The 21,163-nt window shown below is 35.6% G+C and overlaps 1 protein-coding gene across 18 annotated transcripts in view; it reads right to left on the bottom strand.

Moving 5' to 3' along the window:
• The window catches only part of EIF4G3 (eukaryotic translation initiation factor 4 gamma 3), a 336,337-nt gene that overhangs the window by 192,092 nt on the left and 123,082 nt on the right, over nt 1-21,163 (bottom strand). For 16 of the 18 annotated variants that reach the window (XM_041768194.1, XM_041768199.1, XM_041768195.1 and 13 more), the window contains exon 3: nt 10,327-10,455. The exons of the other annotated variants lie outside the window; for them this stretch is intronic. In XM_041768194.1, coding sequence (XP_041624128.1) covers nt 10,327-10,455 — 129 coding nt within the window. The remainder of the gene's footprint in view (nt 1-10,326; nt 10,456-21,163) is intronic. 18 annotated transcript variants of the gene reach the window in all.

Here is a 21,163-nt window from a genome sequence, read left to right as displayed (position 1 = left end):
CCCTATGGAGCAGGGAGCCTGCTTCTCCTACCACTTCTGCTGCTCCCCCCCTTATTCTCTCTCTCTCAAATAAATAAATAAAAATCTTTTTAAATATTGAAATAATAAACAGAGTCATGAATAATACAATGCAATATATGAAAATGTAGTATCACTGGGAGGGAAATTAAGAGATTTATTTTGCCTATGAAGTAAAACAAAGTATTGGCAACACTATTTTTGTTGTACGTATCACCCAATTAGGTACCTATGAAACAAAATGCTGGGCAGACAAAAACACATAACATAAGAAAAAGAGAATTCAGATAGCTTGAGTTTATGATTCTTCACAGAAAAAAAAAAAGAGATTAGTTAAGTAAATAAACTTTAAAGCTCACCTATAAACTAAAAAAAAAAAAAAAAAAAGCCTACACTCAGATTTAGCTCTTACATTTAGATCCTTACATCTAATCAGTGTGACTAAACGTGTGAGAAATAGGAATGTTAAATAAATTTATGCACTGAAAAAGGAATTTGTTTGGTAAGTGAATTATAACATTTTATTTTCATAAGAGTCATTTCAGGGGCACCTGGGTAGCTCAATGGTTGAGCATCTGCCTTTGGCACAGGTCAAAATCCCTGGGTCCTGGGATCAAGTCCCGCATCAGGCTCCCCGCAGTGAGCCTGCTTCTCCCTCAGCCTGTGTTTCTGGCTCTCTCTGTATGTCTACCATGAATAAATAAATAAATAAATATTTTTTTAAAAAAATAAAAGTCATTGTATAAATCAATGTATAATATTCATTGTTGAAAGTTACTTCATTCTCTTTGCTTTACATCTTTAAAAAATTATTTATTTGTTTATTTGTTTAAGTAACCCTATACCCAACATAGGGCTCAAACTCCTACCCCTGAGATCAAGAGTTGCATACTGCTCTGACTGAGCCAGCCAGGCATCCCAATTCTACTTGCCTTAAATATAACTTAACCTCTCCTTCACCATTCATTGACAGAATTTAAAATTACTGCAAAGTTACATGATGCATGTTATCTGCTTTTCGTTGATGAACCACTGAAATTCACAACCAGTTCTATAAAGATGCTAGCTTTTTTTTAAGATGCTGGCTTTTAAACACCATACCTTGTAGTTAACATTTTGAATAATCATCTGATCCATAAATAAATATAGCTGACCCTTGAATAACTCAAGAATTAGAGGGCAAAGACCCTCCCTCACTGTTGAAAATTCACATGTAACTTCTGACTCCCTGAAAACTTAACAGTCTACTGTTGACCAGAAGACTCACCAATTACATAAACAGTGACTTATCGTGCATTTTCTATGTTATATATATTATATACTATTCTTATAATAAAGTTAGCTGGAGAAAAGAAAATATTAAGAAAATCATAAGGAAAATACATTTATAGGACTGTATTGCATTTATCAAAAAAAAAATCTGAACCCACATTGATCAAACCTGAGTTGTTTAAGGGCCAAATGTACTCCTATAATAAGCTTCTTCTCTCCCTTCTTTCATTCCTTGCAAACTGATTCTCCCTCCCCATTAATCTGAGGTATAAATACGTATACCTATCCATACAATTAAAATCAGGAGAATATTCACCTACTGTTGGTACTTACACCATCTAATACCTTTTTTCCATAGTCCTATCTGCCCACTTTCCTCACAGCTCTCTGAATCACATAAATTGTGCCATGGATGGAGCTGTGTGTCTCCCTCACCCATCCCCAAAATTCATATATTGAAGTCCTACCCCCAATGTGATATTTGAAGATAGGGTCTTTGAAGAGATACTTAGGTTTAGATGAGGTCATAAAGATAGCATTACTGCCTTTACAAGATACACCACAGAACTTGCACGTCTCTTTCTCTTCCATGTGAGAACATAACAAGAGGGTGGCCTTCTGAACCCAAACATGACCTCACAAGGAACCAAAAAAGCCAGTACTTTGAGGTTGGACTTCCCAGTGTCCAGATAAATGAGAAATGAATTTCTGTTGTTTAAGCCATCCAGTCTATGGTATTTTGTTATAGCAGCCCAGGCCGACTAGGACAGATGGAATATGAATTTCTGCAGGAAATATCACAAGTAGTTTGAATTGAATCGTAAGGCTGCTCCATCTCCTGATTCTCTTTAAAATTCACCTGTTCAGTTTTTTATCCCAAAATTTACTGGCAAATGCTAATTTCTGTAGCTGAACTGAACTTGCAATTTTCAGAACCATAAAAATCTTTAAAAATCTGAATGTCACAGCCAGGTGAAAAACAGATTGATGGCACTGAAATGAATTTCTCTAAAACTAGAGGAAATAAGGGAAATGTGAAATTCCACAGTGGTAAACTTGCAAGGAAAATGCTGAGAGAATGCACTACCTATTAAAACAGATGAGTAGTACCCACAGAAATTAAAAAAAAAAAGGAGAATCAGACTTATACAGAGAACAAACTGATGGTTGCCCAAGGGAAGGGGGTGGTGGAGGAATGGGCAAAATTGGTGAAAAGAAGTAGGAGACAAAGGCTTCCAGTTAGGGAATGAATAAGTCATAGGAATAAAAGTTACATTAGAGAGAATACAGTCAGCAGTTTATAATAGCATTGTATAGTGACACATGACAGTTACACTTGTGGTGAGCACAATATAGAGTCGCTTAATCACTATGCTGTACATTTGAAACTAATGTAACACTGTGTGTCAACTATCCTCAATGAAGAAGAGGAGAAAGAGGAAGCAACACTCCCCTCAGGATGTGTCCAGAGGGAGCAACTCTAAAGATGTGAAAGAGAAAATCCTTTTTTTTTTTTAAATGATCCTGTACTTTTTTTTTTCAGTTTTTTTTTTTAAGATTGTATTTATTTATTCATAGAGACAGAGAGAGAGGCAGAGGGAGAAGCAGGCTCCATGCAGGGAACCTGATGTGGGACTCGATCCCAGGTCTCCAGGATCACACCCCAGGTTGCAGGCGGCGCCAAACCGCTGCACCACCAGGGCTGCCCGAAAGAGAGAATCCTAAACCTTTTTCTCACTGACAGAGTTTGGATAAAAATAAACATGATCAATAAAACCTGAGCTTATATCAAAGACAACCTAAGAAATGTTTATGAAATCACAGTTTTTACAGATTGATTCTTTCAAAATTCTTTGGCTTTTCAAAACAATGTTTAATTAATGTAGGATTTAAAACTTTTCACTATTTTAAAATTTTTAATATTTCAAAATAAAAATTATCATCTTACAGATTTGCCAAACAGAATCTAGAACTTTAAGTTCAGGATGACAAAAATTTGAATAATAATTACAATGTAACTATCATCCCTGCAATAACAGTTAAAAAAAAAAAAAAAACTAACAAAGGGCAATCAGGTGACTCAGTGGTTGGCTCAGGTCCAGATGCCAGAGTCCTGGGATCAAGTCCTGCACCAGGCTCGCCACAGGGAGCCTGCTTTTCCCTTTGCCAACGTCTCTGCCAATCTCTGTGTCTCTCATTAGTAAATAAAATCTTTGCTTTCGGGGACTGTGACGCGGGACCAGCCAGGTTCCGGCTGGGCAGAGGATGTCGGAGCTTCCTGCTCTCCTCCCCTCCCACCTTTACCCTGAAGCACCGCAATAAAATGGTTTGACCCAAAAACAAACAAACAAACAAAAATCTTTAAAAAATAATAATAAACATAAAACTGGAATAAATTTTAACCTAATGAAAGACTTTCTGAAAGAAAATCACTGCAATTTTTTTCTAGGTACATGCAATGAAAAGTATAATCAAGCATATAAAATCTACTTTAGGCATGCATGTTTCACGTTAAGTTACAAGACTGCATAAAAAAAGAAATTCACCTGGCAGGAAAACATAGTGAATTCCCTTAGGAATACGGGTACAATTGTTTTAATAATAAAGACAAAAAAGACAAAACAACTGAAATTCTCCAGCTATGACAACATGAAAATAAATGTAAACAATTAGAGGAAAATGCTTACCACAATTATTTAGTATATACCAAATAAAATCATAGAAATAAATGATCTGGATATTATACAGGTCCTTATAACTTCTGTACTAATGACATTTGTAAAGGTATGTAAATTGATAAAGTGCTTAAGGACAATATGTGTTGAAGAAGTTTTCAATTTTTTAAATACATATATTACCAACTGGGTGTCAAAAACAAATGATTTGAAACCATGAGGACCAACAAAATACAGTCAGTACTACAAGTTTCTGAACCCATTATCAAATCCCTATGTGCCAGGAATGCAGCTTCCAAGCACCACTCATCTCAAAAAAAAAAGGCTGCCTTAGATAGCCATGATGTGTTCCATGGGAGGAAGGGAGTAAAAAGCAATAAATTTTGCTTTTCTTTCTTTTTTTTAAAGAAAGTCAATACTCCTATATTACAATAATGAAATGTGAAAAAAATTCCTAAGCTTCCTCTATTTTATTCTACTTATTAGCAAAATTGTCAGTTGTCAAATCAGAATTTATTTTCTTCATAAAAGAAAAGAAACACACAAAAAAGTATAAAAATTTTCATGTAGTAAATAAAAATCACTATCTTAATAATAAAGAAAAAGCAGTTTGTGAACTCAGAAAAAATTGCTCAAAAACTGCAAAGAAACATGAGAACTTTTCTGTAGTAAAATAAGGCTTCTGAAAGGAAACTGAAGTCTGGAATTTGGATAAAGTGAAGAAAGATTATAGGGACCATGAGTCAACTGAAATGTACTAAAGTTTTTTAAACACTTATCACAATGAGCACTGAGCAATGCTGAATCACTGTACTATATATCTAAAACTAGTAAAACACTGTGTTAATTATATTGGAATTAAAATTTTTAAAAAGAAGAAATATAATGACCAATCACTATTCCTCAGTACAGGAGTCCTTTGCTTAGTATTTCCAGAAATAATGAAGAACTGAACCAGGGGATCATAAACCTTCACCATTCTCAGTCCATTATAAAACATAATGAGTTGATCTCTCAGAAGAAAGAGGAACCAAAAGAAATCCCAGGAAAAGAAGGCAGAAAACATCTATCACTCCATTTCTTCAGCAATGTTCTGACACGCCTTCTCGTAACAACAATTAATAAAAGCTTAGGAGTCACACAGCCACACAGTGACATCAAGAGAAAGAAAAACAAAAGGACTAGATGTTGAACCTGGTAATCAATGCCAGTCTGACCTCCTTGTTTGGTAATTTAGCTCAACTGTGCAAAACTTAACTGAGTTAAAGCAAATGTGTAACTACAATTAAGCAATAGGTAGGAAACACTTTTGTTTTGCTTAAGTAATTTAAAATAATTCAAATAACAAACTTCTGATATTTTTAAAAAGATTAAAAAATAAAACAAAATAAAGGTTTGCCTAATTTTAATTAAAAATATAACATTCAAAAGATTTTAATATTAAGAACTGCATACTCTGAAGTTTCTAAAACCCATGAAGATAAAGGGAAATCCAATCTCATTAATAAAAGCCTCTCGTTTACAAAAAGAAAAACTGCTCATTAATAAGAATATTCTCTGGATCAAACTTTGAAATAATACTGGTAGGGCTAAGACTCTTAACTCAGGTCTCCTGACTCCTGGGACAGTACATTTTTCTACTTACTTTGAAATCTTCTCTAAAAGATACTTTTAAATTCCACATTCTTCACCATTTCCCAAGTAAGGGCATTTTGGGCTTAGAGACTATTAAAATGCTGGCATTTCAGGGTAAATGCAAAGAATTCACACCTAAAAAGGCTCTATGTCTCTCAAATTAATTGTGTTTGAAAATATCATTTTAACTATTAATCTCTTACAGTCTAATAGTCCAAAGTTTTTCACTCTGATTAAACAAAACCTCCAGAGGGGGCACCTTGGTGGCTCAGTTGATTAAGCCTCTGACTCTTGATTTCAGCTCATGTCATGACATCAGGGTCATGAGATATAGGGCACGGAACCTGCTTGAGAGTCTCTCTCTCCCTCTGGCCCACCCCCTTTTCCTAAAAAAACCCACAAAAAAAAACAAAAAACCTCTGGCGGGGAGAGGACTGGGAAAATTTAGAAGTCATAACAACGAAAATACAAATAAAGCCCTAAAATCTGGCATGTACACATAGGAAAGTAGTAGATGAAGAGGTTGCCACTGATTATTTAAGAAATAGACTGGAAACCAACAGTTCCCTATATTTTGCCTATTTTATGTTTCAAAGGTATGAAATTCACTTTTCTTCAACTTAGCTATTTTTACTGAGACCCTAACAGATTCATTTACTGTCAAACAGTAAGTCACAGACATAGATAGCTACTTGGGTCAAAAAGACTTGATACACAGAAGCAGAGGATACTCATCAAAAAGGGCATATGGCGGGTAGCCCGGGTGGCTCAGCAGTTTAGCACTGTCTTCAGCCCAGGGTGTGATCCTGGAGACCTGAGATCGAGTCCCACGTCAGGCTCCTGCATGGAGCCTGCTTCTCCCTCTGCCTGTGTCTCTACCTCTCTGTCTCTCATGAATAAATAAATAAAATCTTTTTAAAAAAGGGGGGGTGGGCATATGGCTAAAAGAATTTCTTTATTCTTATCTTCAATTGATTTCTACGTAAGAATAAACCACACTGGGACACCTGGGTGGCTCAATGCTTGAATGTCTGCTTTCAGCTCAGGGGGTGATCCTGGGGTCCTGGGATGATACCAGCACTGGGCTTCCCACAAGGAGCCTGTTTCTCCCTCTGCCTGGGTCTCTGCCTCTCTGTGTGTGTGGATCTCTCAAGAATAAATAAATTAAAAAAATAAATAAATAAACCACACTACTGCTAAAAGAAAATGACCAAGATTGACCTCCTCTTTTTATCCTGCAAATGATAAAGCAAAGACATGAGATAAGCAAAGACTTGGAGGATATCTCAAATTCTTGGGGAGAGCTTTTGAATTTCACACTAATACCAGTCATATGTAGCTAAATTAGATGAGTTAGACACACATATACACACAGGCACACACACTCACACACATCTATAAAGCCAGAAGAGAACCAAGTCTGACAGGAATGAAAATAAATGCCATTTACTGAAAGCATTTAGTATGTCCTATTCTAAGGTAGAATTTTATATAATCTTCATAACAATCCTCTTGAAGGGTATTTGAATTCTGATTCTCACCTATATAGTGAATGATGAAACCATGTTCTAGAAATATTAAATAATTTACACAACATCATGTAACCGTAACCAGAAAGTGAAAGACGGAGCCCCCACAAGCTAGGTCTGTTTGAGTCCAAATGTAATCCTTTTTCTTTATTTTGAAGGCTCTGCTTTCCATTACGATCCAGGTACATGTCCATTATTAAACCTAAGAAGACTGAGGTTCCCACAAAACTCCTCAATTTTCCAAGCATGCCAAATCAGAAAAAATTCTTCCCTCTATCAACAGAGGTTAAGACATTGTTAGGAAACAAATGAATCCATTTAAGTCAGCCTCTGCCTGAAAGGGAAAAGAAAAAGGGGATTGTGAACCAGGTATGTTTTACTGGGTTCCTTCATCAAATAGGCAATATGGTAGCAAAGAGACCACAAAGAAAAGCAAGATAGATAATACTTGGTGACCCTTCTCCTGGGATTCATGTACTTTGACTCCTAAAGGCTACTAATAAAATCGTATACATAAAGACATGAAGACATGAAACCACAGCGAGACCACTCTTTTTTAAATGCAAACTATGCATTTTTAAGCAGTAAGGTCTTTCAGAAAACTTAAGTGCTTTGAGCCAACTGCCTACATCAAATCATAACTTGAAATAATAATAATTTGAAGCTGAGAATTAAGTTTTTCCCTTTATGTGCCACTAATCAGTTGCTTGTCTTTTAAGCTCAAAATTTTTAGTGTTTGTACAATCAAAATGGATCTGAGCTCCTTAATATTTAAATATTTTAAGTATTTTTCCATTTCAGTTGACATAATGTTAAGCTTTGTCAATAGAGGGCCCTATAAAAATACGGCAGGCAGAAAGGTTTTTGATTCCTGATTCTTATCTGGTTTGCACATCAAGCTCCTGCAGTACGGACAGCTTTTCCAGAATCTGGCCTCTCCAGTACTCAGCTGCCCTGGCTTGCACAGCATATTCAGTGCAAGGCTTCTATAGCAATGTAGAGAAGCCAGCAGTACCCAATGGATAATAGCTACCCATGGTCATTTTAGGTAGTTTTCAACAAAATACCTCCTCTATGAAATCTATCTGTGAAGAGCTTTCCCTCACTACCCTAGAGGGCAGAATCCTCACAAGTTACAGAGGGTGGGTGTCTAGTAAGTTCCACTGGCATGTCACCACAACAATTTCTCTACCATTCAGTGAGCCACATCATGCCCTATTCAAAAAAGTCTGATCTGATCTCAGCCCAAGATGGGGGAGAAGTCTCTAACCTAACACTAATTATTATGGGAAAAAAAGGAGGGAGAGAGACAAGGTTTAGTAGGCTTCTTATGAATTTTAAAAACAACATACACTATATTTGAGAGTGCTAAACTTTGACCGACCTACAAAGATACGCAGGGAATTTCCAATCTTGAGTGAAGAACAGAATAAAAGAAGACACTGCAGAAAGTTGTGATACAGGCTGCTCTACCATGTAGGACTTATAATCTAGCATATCCAAGTTTATCTGAAAAATCTATGGTAAACAGAGAATCTATATAAGGAACCTCTAGCCACTGTACCACAGCAGCAGTTCTTTGCTAAAGAAGACTGGCACTAGAAAATCCAACTTTCCCCAACACTCCATAGGTGCATTTCTAGCAAATTCCAGAGGAAGGATTTCTAGCATATTCCATGTATATAACAATACACTAACTTCTATACTCTTAGGTGAGCCACAGCAATGCACTCTACAATATCAGCCCTGGAGAAGAAGGTTCTTTCATATGTATCCTTGCCTCAGCCCCAGAATAAGCATCTGCTCCTTATTTTTGCTACCTGTATATTCTTTAGAGTTCTCTTTCATTAATAAGCCAGTCCCTGATTGCTCCAATCCTTAAACTGAATAATCTCTTCTTTCAAGTAATCTATATACCCAACATGGGGCTCAAACCCATGACCCCCAGATCAAGAGTCACATGCTCTACCTACTGAGCCAGACAGGATAACCCTGAATAATCTTTTATATTAAACTTCCCCTATTCAAATTATTACATAGTTTTTCCCTCCTGTTAGAAACGAACTAACCTACAATGTTAGTAACTTGGTTCTGCTCAGTGCCATGAAAATCAACACAAGAACCTCATTTTAAACAGTAAGAGTTCATTTTGACATTTTAGTTTGAAAACTCAAAATTAAATGACTTAAACCAAACTAAAGCATAAAACTAAGTCCAAATTAAATTATGTATTTCTTAAAATATCAATCATGGTTTGGTAAATTGTACGTTCCTTCTCCAAATGTTCTACTGTCTTTAAACAGTATCAGCCATTTTACTTATAATCAACAATTTTTATCATTATTTTAAATAAATAATACTTTATCTCTCATTAAGTAACTTCTAAAAGCCCTAAAATATGGAAGCAACAATCAAAAATAATATTTTCATTATTAAAAGGAACAGTTGTTATGTATAAACACTGACAGTCTCAAACAGCATGAGTCAAATAGCTTGACTCTCTCCGCATTCCAATAAGACACTTCACAGTTCTAGCATGCTCTTTACCACAACGAAGCCCAAGCAAGCATAAAAATGGTGAACTGGTACAAGCTAATCAATATATTAAGAAATGCCTTAAAATGAAGGGGACCCACTATGATTTCTTATCACAGTGTTTCAATATCCCCTGTGCCTGTTCATTGGAAATACACTGGAGTTCACTATTCTCTAACAGTCCAAATAATTTTAAGCCTAATCAAGACCAATAACGTATTGATGAAATCAAAAACCAAACCAACCAACAAAGAAGCCCACTGCAATTGCTCTGAGGTAAAAACACTACAATTTTTTCTTAAGTAGAAAATAACCATCAACACTCCACCAAAACGAGAGAAAAGGAAGACTAGAGGATTACACACTAGAAAGCAAACAAGTGGTGTTTTAAATGGACTTTATAATCATACTCTAATTCCTTAAACAACATAAAAGGAAAAGCAATATCACTGGCAGTTCATGTTGAATGACTCCATAAATGAAACTGTATAAAACTGTCAGTAGCCACAATTATGATAGGTGTCTAAAAAAATACCAATTAAATAAATAAAATAAAAACTATTCTTCAAGTTGTTGTATGTTACTGCTCTGAAGTTCGCTTTAAAAAATAGAATACTGCTTTTATATGGAAATTTCCTTAGCAATAAAGAAGTTTTTCTTACTTGAGAGAGTCCAGGGGACGATGCATGTCCCGGGGGCGTTGCCGCAAGATTTGGATGCCCCTTGTTTATTTCATGTGCTGAATAAGGGGAAGGGGTCGGGGGTCCCGGTTGTCTCGCTACTTGTGTTACCTGTGAGGAAATCAATATTTAGTAAGAGTTTTATACTAGTAACTCAGTCTTAATAAATACAGCTGGACTGGCTGATTTAAAAAATTTAATTCTTTGCCTCACAATGTATACTAAAATAAGTGCCAGACCAACTAAAGACTTAAAATTTCAAAATGAAGCAAGAGAATGCTTAGGGAAGAAAAAAAAAAAAAGACTATTATCATCAGTTTGATAAAAGATTCTTCTTTTTTTCTTTAAGTTTATTTATTCATAGAGACACAGCTAGAGAGAGAGGCAGAGACACAGACAGAGGGAGAAGCAGGCACCATGCAGGGAGCCCAACATGGGACTCGATTCCAGGTCTCCAGGATCACGCCCTGGGCTGCAAGCGGCGCTAAACCGCTGAGCCACCAGGGCTGCCCGATTCTTTTTTTTTTTTTTTTTTTAAAGGAAACACTTCAGGGCAGCCCCGGTGGCTCAGCGGTTTAGCTCTGCCTTTAGCCCAGGGCGTGATCCTGAAGACATGGGATTGAGTCCCACGTCAGGCTCTCTGCATGGATCCTGCTTCTCCCTCTGCCTCCCCCACCCCCTCATGAGTAAATAAAATCTTTTTTAAAAAATAAAAAAAATAAAGGAAACACTTCCGCAGGGAAACCCCCCCTCCTTTTTTTTTAAAGGATTTTATTTATTTATTCATGAGAGAGGCAGAGACACAAGCAAAGGGAGGAGAAGCAGGCTCCATGGAGGAGCCTAATGTGGGACTCAATCCTGGGACCCCGGGATCACGTCCTAAGCAGAAGGGCAGATCCTCAATCGCTGAGCCACCCAGGTGTCCTGATAAAAGATTCTTTAAGTATAATCTAAAACCAAAAAAACTAGGGGCACCTGGGTACCTCAGTTGGTTAAGCATCTGACTTGATTTTGGCTCAGGTCATGATCTCAGAGTCCTGGGATTGAGCACAGGCAGGCTCCACACTCAGTGCAGTCTGCTTGTCCCTCTATCTCTCCTCCCTGATCATACCCTTTCATTCTCTCTCAAATAAATAAATAAAATCCTTATTAAAAAAAAAAAAAACGAAAACCTTAAAGGAAAAATTATGTTAAATGAAAGACGGTAAACATAAAACTACATATCATAGAATGCCACTTATATGACATTCTATAAAACAAAACAGAAATAAATGATTGCAAAGGAAAGAGGATGGCTACCTACAGAAGAGGCATGAGGTGGTTTTTGGAGTGAATTAACTGTTCTATATCTTGACTGTAGTGGGGTCTACATGTCTCTGTTTGCCAAAACGCACAGAACTGCACATTAAAAAGGAAAATTTTATGTTATATAAATTATAACTCAGTAAAACCGAACAAAATGGTGCAACTCATAGAGTATAACCTCATTTTTAAAACAGTACACCTAAATATACATGTGTGTATATTTCTATAAATATATCTATGCATACATTCTATGCCTACATATATATGGATATATAAAATGTACACAAATATATATACACACATAATGTGTCATATTAAAAAGATCTCTAAGGAGACACACAGAGATCTTAAGAGAGAGCATTACAGTTATTTCTCTTTTTTTTTAAGATTTTATTTATTTATTTATGAGAGATACACACGAGAGAGAGAGAGGGGCATAGACACAGGCAGAGGAAAAGCAGAATCCATGCAGGGAGCCTGATGCGGGACTCGATCCTGGGACTCCAGGACCATGCCCTGGGCCAAAGGCAGGTGCTAAACTGCTGAGCCACCCAGGGATCCCAATTATCTCTTTATTTTCTCGTTTTTATTTTCTCATATAGTTCAATAATCATGAATTTATATAGAAAAATATATAAGTAAAAAACATATATATAAGTAAACAAAAATTATATTTTCCCACTTATTGTTGGCAATTAACTGCTCACCAGCCTATGAAGGAAAACAAAACAATCTACCCAGGCCCCTTTCTAAAGTTCAGCAATCAATCCTAGCCAGCTCCTCTCTACTACAATCTAACCCAGACTAGCACTGACAGTTTGGCAAACGTTCATGAATGGGGGTAATTCTATAGTGAAAAAATCCATTCTCCTTAAGACAAGATTCTCAAATTTTGGGGGATCCATGAAACCTTTTACCATCTAGTAAAAACTACAGATCTCTCCTATAATCATATTTTTAAATGCATAAAATACATAGGGGATTATGACAAAACTGATTACACTGAAATACAGATATTAAGATACTAAGATAAATTTGTGATACAGTTAACTTATGTGTTCTACACTAAAGTATCAAAAAATAAGAACTAATAACAGTTGCTGCCTACATTCATAATTCAAAGAGAGACAGCATTCAATTAGATATTTTCCATCTTAGTTCTCAGATCCCCTGATTTCTCCTACACTTAAAATTTTTCACAAGGTCGAACAGAAAGTGTTTTCCAAATGATATTACCTTTTCCTGGATTTCAATTAGTCAGAAGCTCTGAAGAAAGTCTATTCCTCGATAATCTAACTTTAGAATCCCTTATATCTATCTAATACAGTTTTAAATACCTATAGCCTCAGCCACCTTGACCCCAGTGCTGAATTAAGTGGATTCACAGAGAACTAACGAGAGGCAAAAACTTACAGGCTAGAAGAGAAATGAATGATCTTAAAATATAATCAAAGTTTAAGACCTAAAGTAATTATATTTAATTTTTCTTAAATAGTTCTATGATTTTCTTTAAAAACCTTGCTTCAAATTTGGAGTGAAAATTACATTTATATGGGCTCAAGGTTTACGGTAAAATACTGTATTTATAAATCATAGGAAAATTTTTCAAAGGACAAAAATCGGACTACTATTTAAACATCTACTTTAGAAAACCAGTAAATAGAAATGAAGTGTTCTTGCAAGCAAAATTTCTCCTTGACAAAGCTTTATAAAATGAATATTCTTATATCACATGTCTTAGAATAAATTATTTTAATATATAACTAGAGTAAAACACCAAAATGGATATATATTTTTAACATTTAAAAAAAGGAATTCAAACAATGAAAAAAGGTGAAAGCAAAGAAGTTAGCTATGTAAAATCCATGTTAGGTCAAATATCCAATTCATCCTGATAAAACAACCAAAGATTGAGTTTGCTGAGGATAATAAAAATTAACATATTTTTAAATTAATTATAGGAAATGTAAACATAAATTGCTATTCAGAATAAATATTAAAATATATTACTTCATGCATGTCATTAATAACAAGTAAAATTTACACCCCCCCCCCAAAAAAAAGCAATCAAAAAACAAAAAAACTTGGCCCACTATTGGCAGGTATCTAAGGAAACAAGATACAGGTAGGTACTGTGAATGAGTCTTCAAAACTACAGAGCAATGCGTCCTAACTGCATTAAAACCATACCCAAATAAATAAACACATTCATAAAACCATACCCAAAAAAACAATTTCAAATTGGGATACAATCCTAAAGAAAATAATCTCACCTCAAAAATTAGGAATTTAAAGATTTATTCAGCAGCACTATATACGGTAGCAGAAAGGCAGAAATAGCAAAAAAATGGGAAAATGAAGTAATAAGTGGACTAAGGACATAAAAAATATATAGATGTGGACTGTTATCAATAGAAATGAATACATAAAAATAATAAAGAATAAAAAAGAAATAATATACTCCTTAGAACTGTGAAGAGATCCTATATACTGACAAAGATGGAAAAAAACCCACATGAATGATTTCAGATAAAGGTTAGTGTTCATCTGGTTTATTTTTCCCTGAAAACTGTTTCAGCATACTTTTTAAGAGTATTGTATCAGTCAATAAATACAAATATTTGAAAGAGAAAAGGTATTTTGCCAAAGCCAAAAGTATTGTGCTATTACTACATTAAAAATTTCCTTAAACCAAGCACCAATGAAAACCAACTTGTACAGGCAAATATCCCTGAGGTGTGCATCCTTTGCCATTCATAAATGGCTACTCCAAACTACAGAAGTCCATTGGTACTATATATTCTAGTAGGGTACTCCCTCCCAAAATTGAAGCATTCTACTAATAAAGTAAGTCAAAGAAAATAAATCTGTATCCAAGTAATAGGAGAGGGGGAGCGGCAAGTGTGCAGTGCTGGCTGGCATCTCTCTGCCCAGGATGGGAAGGAGTTGAGGGGAGGACAGAATGACCAGGGCCCAGTGACCAGTGACTCATGTGGCCAATGGGCTCAGGAAAAATCTCAGACCCCAACCTGAAATCCTCAGAGGCCTGGGGCCTGCCGAAGGGCCCCATCAGAGGAACCTCTGAAGAAAATAAAAATGCTCACATAGGTAGGCATTATCTACAAACAAGGAAGTAAAAAGGATAAGGATACATGTTTGAATTCTGGAAGGTGACAAATCACCCCCATTCCCCACCAGGAAACAAAACAAAACAAAACAAAACAAAACAAAACAAAACAAAACAATGCATTGGATTCCAGTGATTTGCTTCTGAGAGAAACCATAAAAAAAAATTAAATTAAATTAAAAAGGAATAGGAAAACCATGAAAATGATATTATAAACAATTTTCCCTAGAAACAAGCTGCTACATGCAATATATCTCTGATCTGCAACTGTGCTCTATTCAATGCAAAAAAGACCCCCATCATAAATTCACCCTGCATTACACACTACATGTTTGCTTTAAAGTGTACTATAGAGCTAGTATCTTTGCCAGGGAAAAAGGTATATGAGCTTCAGTGAGAAATTATACAAAATCTAAGTAGTTAACACAAGCCTAACCCAAGAAAATGGCAAAGGATTAATGAAGCTGTTGGGGATAAAAATCAAAGTTACACTAAACCTCAAATACCTCTTTCAAAATATTCCTAAATTAATGATTATTGAAGCTTTTTATCCTAGAGTTTTTTCTCTGGGTAATTACACCATTTCAGATCATATTGTTAAAATGCATGTACTTCAAAGGTAGAGGCAGGAAGTTTCCATATGAAGAAAAAAACATGATTCCCCATTATTTCAAACATATTACTGTCACAGGGAGGAGAGGTATGAAATAGTTGATTATGACAACTCTTAACCAATTCTGAAGCTAAAAAGATTATGGTCTTTCACATATTAATCCAAAGCAAAATTAATCAACAATTTCTTGAAGTACACTAGTGTGTTGTATTTAAGTTTAAAAGATAATATGCCTAATGAACTTTTGTATTTTGTACAGATATTATATTTTTGCATTGGCAATAATGGGCAGCTTCTAAAATTCTCACTCACTTGATGGTGTAAATGGAAATTTGTACAACCACATTTGGAAAGAATGCGGCTATTAACCATGAAAACTGGCATACTCTATGATCCAGTTCCTCCATTCCTAGTTATACATCTGTGAGAAATAAGGAAATGTCCACCAAGGTACATGTACAAAAGTGTTCACGGTTGTATTGCTCTTAGTAAGCAAACACTAGAAATAATACACCTGTTCATTAACAGGAGGATGGGTCAATAATGCAATATTTTCCTATAAAGAAATTCAATGAAAAACTAGAACAATACAACAGAACCTATATGACTCTAATAAATGATAAAAAATAGTATGATTCCCAAAAAAGTTCCAAATCAGAAAACATTTGACTAAATTCCTACCTTAAAATGACTTGTTAAACTCTACTTTTAGTTTTCTGCACGTTTACACATGTACATTTTAATTCCTTCCACTCCTTAAAGATTAGAGATGTAAAGAAGCAAACTACCCAATAGGTGGAGTAAAATATTACCTATATTAGCATTAGTTATATGGTCATTACATCGCAGAATGTATATGAAAAAAATAAACAATGGCCCATGAGAAGGAACCTCTAAAACTATGAGGTAGTGAAAACTTCAGCTCACTAGTAAATGTTTAAGATTTCTACTTAAAAAATTTCCTATAAAAAAAAAAGATTATTTGGTGGTTGCTGACCAATATAAATTGAAAGATCTTTTGAAATATGAAGGTAAACCATAAAGATAATGTAAACTAAGATTAATCAGGTTTATAAAGGTTATTTAGCCCCAAATCACCTGATTTGACAAAAGATTCTGGGCAACTAAGAGCTAACAAATATAAACTACAATTTTCAAATAATGAAAATATAGAAAACATTTATGTTTCCTGAACATGATCATTCTTTCATAACTCCAAAACAAAGGAAATACCATGCAGGAAACATATGGGGTTGGGGGGATGGCCAGGTGTAAGCAATAAGGTGTGGAAATTATGAAGAACTGGGGACACTGTTCACCCTTCAAAGGGTGAACTGGGGAGAATGTTCACCCTTCAAAGCAATAAATACACAGACACTTAGCTGTAGTCAAAGTCCTGCCATTCAGGAATTCCAGATAAATAATGTTCTATCTTCCAAGTTTTCAAGAGAAACCCAAAACAAGGATTTTTAAATGAAATTTTCCTGACTTCAGGCAGCCCCGGTGGTGCAGCAGTTTAGCGCCGCCTGCAGCCCGGGGTGTGATCCTGGAGACCTGGGATAGGGTCCCATGTTTGGCTTCCTGCATGGAGCCTGCTTCTTCCTCTGCCTATGTCTCTGCCTCTCTCTCTCTCTCTGAATAAATAAATAAATAAATCTTTAAAAAAAAAAAAAAAAAAGGAAACTTTCCTGACTTCAAAAACACTGTACAAGGCAAAAGCACATCTACAAATTAAGTACATAGGCAGCCAGTTAATGAATCTGGCTCTAGGGGTAAACTCATCATGATCATCATGAAATATAAACTGTTCTTTTTAAGATTGATTTATTTTATTTATTCATGAGACACAGAGAGGGAGACAGAGAGAGAGGCAAAGACAAAGGCAGAGGGAGAAGCAGGCTCCCAAAGGGAGTTGGATGTGGGACAGACTGGATCCCGGATTCCGGGATCATGCCCTGAGCTGAAGGCAGACGCTCAAATGTTGAGCCACCCAGGCATTCCTAAACTTTTTATTTTTTTAAGCTTTTATTTGTTTGTTTATTATTTATTTAATTATTTATGAGAGAAACAGAGGGAGGCAGAGACATAGGCAGAGAGAAAAGCAGGCTCCATGCAAGGAGCCCAATATGGGACTCAATCCCAGGATTCCGGGAATACGCCCTGAGTTGAAGGCAGACGCTCAACTGCTGAGACACCCAGGCATCCCTAAACTTAAAGAAGCAATCCCATATAGAATTTTGACTGGATTCTAGACAGGCACTGATTGAATGCATATATTGATAAATGTTATACACATGTATGAGGTACTGTGTTTTATTTATTGCATATATATAATATGCCTAATATGGAAAAAAACACATAATTAAATCTTTACTAAAAGGACTACAAAACAAAATTCAGAATTCCTATCAAGTAATATTAATGTTTTCAACAATAAACGATTCATATAAAGGTAAAAAGAGTATATGGTTTATGTCTAAGAAGCCATCTCTGACTTCTTTTAATACTATGACAAAGTTTATTTAGTGAGGTCATCTAAAAACATTCCAAAAGCTTCAGCTCCCACATGGAAATAACCAGGTTCAATGTGGGTGGGGTAGGCTGGAAAGATTCCAAAGCTTTCCTTACTTGGCTACTTTTAATATTATGATCCTCTACAAGCTAGATAGGTAAGTAGTTTTCGCCCTTAGTTTTTTATATCATCTTACTATTTCCTTCAGATCATTCATTCCCACTATCTATAGATATTTATTACAGATATCGGGAAATAAATAAAAGCTGGTCTACTCAACTAAAAAGGAGCACCATACTGGATATAGAAAACTTCACTTAATATTATGACATTTTTCACATTCTCTCTGACATTATCACTACAAATGTCCACCCATCAACAAGAAAGAGAGGGGTGCCAGGGTGGCTCAGTCAGCTAAGGATGCAACTCTTGATCTAATTCAGGTCAAGATCTCAAGGTCGTGAGATCAAGTCCCTGTCCAGCTCTGTGCTGGGCATGGAGTCTGCTTAAGAATTTCTCTCTCCGGGCAGCCGAGGTGGATCAGCGGTTTAGTGCCACCTTCAGCCCAGGGCGTGATCTTGGAGACCCGGGATAGAGTCCCGCATCAGGTTTCCTGTATGGAGGCTGCTTCTACCTCTGCCTATGTCTCTGCCTCTCTCGATCTCTCTGTGTCTCTCATAAATAAATAAAATCTTTAAAAAAAGAAAAAGAAAAAAAAAGAAGAGTTCAGAATTAGAAAGGCAAAAGGTGACTAAGCCAATTTCAGCAGTCCTTGGATCAATTTAAACCTAGGACCATAGGGAAAGAGAAGACACAACAACAGATTTTACTTTAGGTTGGTTCATCATTGTTTATAATTGAGGTATAATAAAAAACATTTTTTAAAAAAATACTGGGTCTGCTGGTGTTAAGACACAATATAAGGGAAAGAAGAGATACCATGCAGTGATCATAATACAAACCAGTTTGATACAAACCGCAAAGGTAAAACTCCTTTGTCATAAGGTCAACAGCAAGCGTCATTCAATGCTCTGTCAGGCACTGTATTAAGCTATAGAAATAAAATAACCTTTGTCTGAAAGGAGCTCCATTATGGAGTCACAGGTAAATAAAGAAATGAATCATGTGATAATTGCTATTTGATGTATATGTAAAGTATTGCTTAAAACTAGTTTCAGGTCTGAAACTTTGGAAAGGTTTGGTGACATCTGAGTTGCACCTTGAGAAGTAAAAAGCATCATTTAAGACCAAGAATTAGAGGCAAGATATTGAAAAGAAATTTAATGGGTACAGAGGTAAGAAGGCAAAACATATTCTGCAAACAGGTAAAGGGTTCTCTTTAGAAAGGGTCTGCAGAGGAGAGAGAGAGATAAGAGTTCAATAGAAAGAAATGGGATTGGTACAACCACAGCCTGATTTTATAGCCAAGCTGTGAAGAATTACATATTCCTTAGTAAGACATTTTAATTTCTTGCTTTCAGCAAAGAGGAGCCACTGAAATTTTTAAAAATCTTACCTCTTTTGTATTTTGTGATGAGAAGGGAGAAGCTAGAATGTTGACACAAAAAGTGTACATAAAATTGATAGCCTCTCGCTGTCTCAAATAAATAAATAAATAATCTTAAGGGGCGGGGCGCTTGGGTGGCTCAGTTGGTTGAGCATTTGCCTTCAGCTTGGGTCATGATCCTTGGGTCCTGGGACCTGAGATCAAGTCCCACGTAAGGCTCCCTGCCCAGAGCCTGCTTCTCCTCTCCCCACTGCTCCTATTCTGTCTCTGTCACTATCTCTCTCAAATAAATAAATAAATAAATAAATAAATAAATAAATAAATAAATAAATAATCTTTTTTTAAAAATGGATAGCAACTTTACCCCTACTAGCTACACAAAGTGGGAATAACTCAAATATCAATCATCTGAAGTTACCTATCAACGGATAAAATAAATATGGTATATCCATACAATAGATAATCAGTGATAAAAATATTATGCTAAAGAGATATAACATCACAAAGGGCTAGATGATACTTTATGATTACATTTATATGATATGTCCAAAATAGGAAAATCTGTAAAAAACAGAAAGTAGATTAGTGGTTGCCTAGGGCTGGGGATGACAGGATAATAAGGGACACAGGATTTTTTTTGGGGGGGTAACAAAAATGTCCAAATACTGACTGTGGTTATAGCTGTACAACTCTGAACATAATAAAATCCACTAAATCGCATACTTTAAATGGGTGAGTTATACGATAATTGAATTTCATCTCAATAAAGTTGAAAGAAAGAGACAGAAGCAAGAGCTGAGGAAACAAGATAGGTAATAGGAAAGGAGATGATTTTCACATAGGATTCAATTAAAACAAAATTTTAAAAAATAACAATAACTTTAATCAAAGAGCATCAGAGATGACTTATAGTTTCTAACTGCAATACATCACAGTAACTAAAGACATCAACAGGGAAAATAAAGAATCAACTATGACTGCAGGAAAAGAGGTGGCAAAGTTACTTTCTCCTAACTCACCAAATCTGAACTTCGATCATGGGCTTCACTGAAACAACAGCAAACTTAGCAACATTTCTAACGTACTAATTACTATTTATGTTGGTTTTTTTCCTATTCCTTCATATGTTATAAGATGAGGTACCAAAAATATGACAGGAAAAAACATAACCATACCTAACTTCAGCTCTATCATTTAGCAGGTGTATTACTATGGGCAAATAAGTCGAAGTGTCACTTTCCCACCATATAAAATAAGGAAATCTTTTAGAGGGATGTAATGAAGATTATAGATAAATTTAGGAATGTACCTTATATATTGCCTAATACAAAAAAAATTTGACACTACTAATATTCTACCCACAAATTAAACATTAGGTTCATAAAAATCTTTATAACAACATACAAATTATTACTTTTATTTTTGAGAGAGAAAAAAGGAAAGAGAGAACACGTGCACATGCAGCAAGGGATAAGGGGGTGTAGAGGGAGGAAGGGAGGGAGACAGAGAGAGAGAGAGAGAGAGAGAGAGAGAATCCTCAAGCAGACCCCACACTGAAGGCAGAGCCCAACACAGAATTCACAATCTCAGCCAAAACCAAGAGTCGGACTCTTAACGGATGGACACTTAACGGACAGAGCCACAGGTACAAAAATTATTTTTAAATATACAATTTAACTTGGTATATAGGGCATCTGTAAGCCTGAAGTACATGAGTTATATTACATATATACACAAAAAATGACTATTCTTAGA

The sequence above is a fragment of the Vulpes lagopus genome, chromosome 8, assembly GCF_018345385.1.
Source record: "Vulpes lagopus strain Blue_001 chromosome 8, ASM1834538v1, whole genome shotgun sequence".
Taxonomy (NCBI): Eukaryota; Metazoa; Chordata; class Mammalia; order Carnivora; family Canidae; genus Vulpes; species Vulpes lagopus.
The sequence above is the reverse complement of the archived record's forward strand: the minus strand, read 5'-3'. Positions and strand labels throughout refer to the sequence as shown.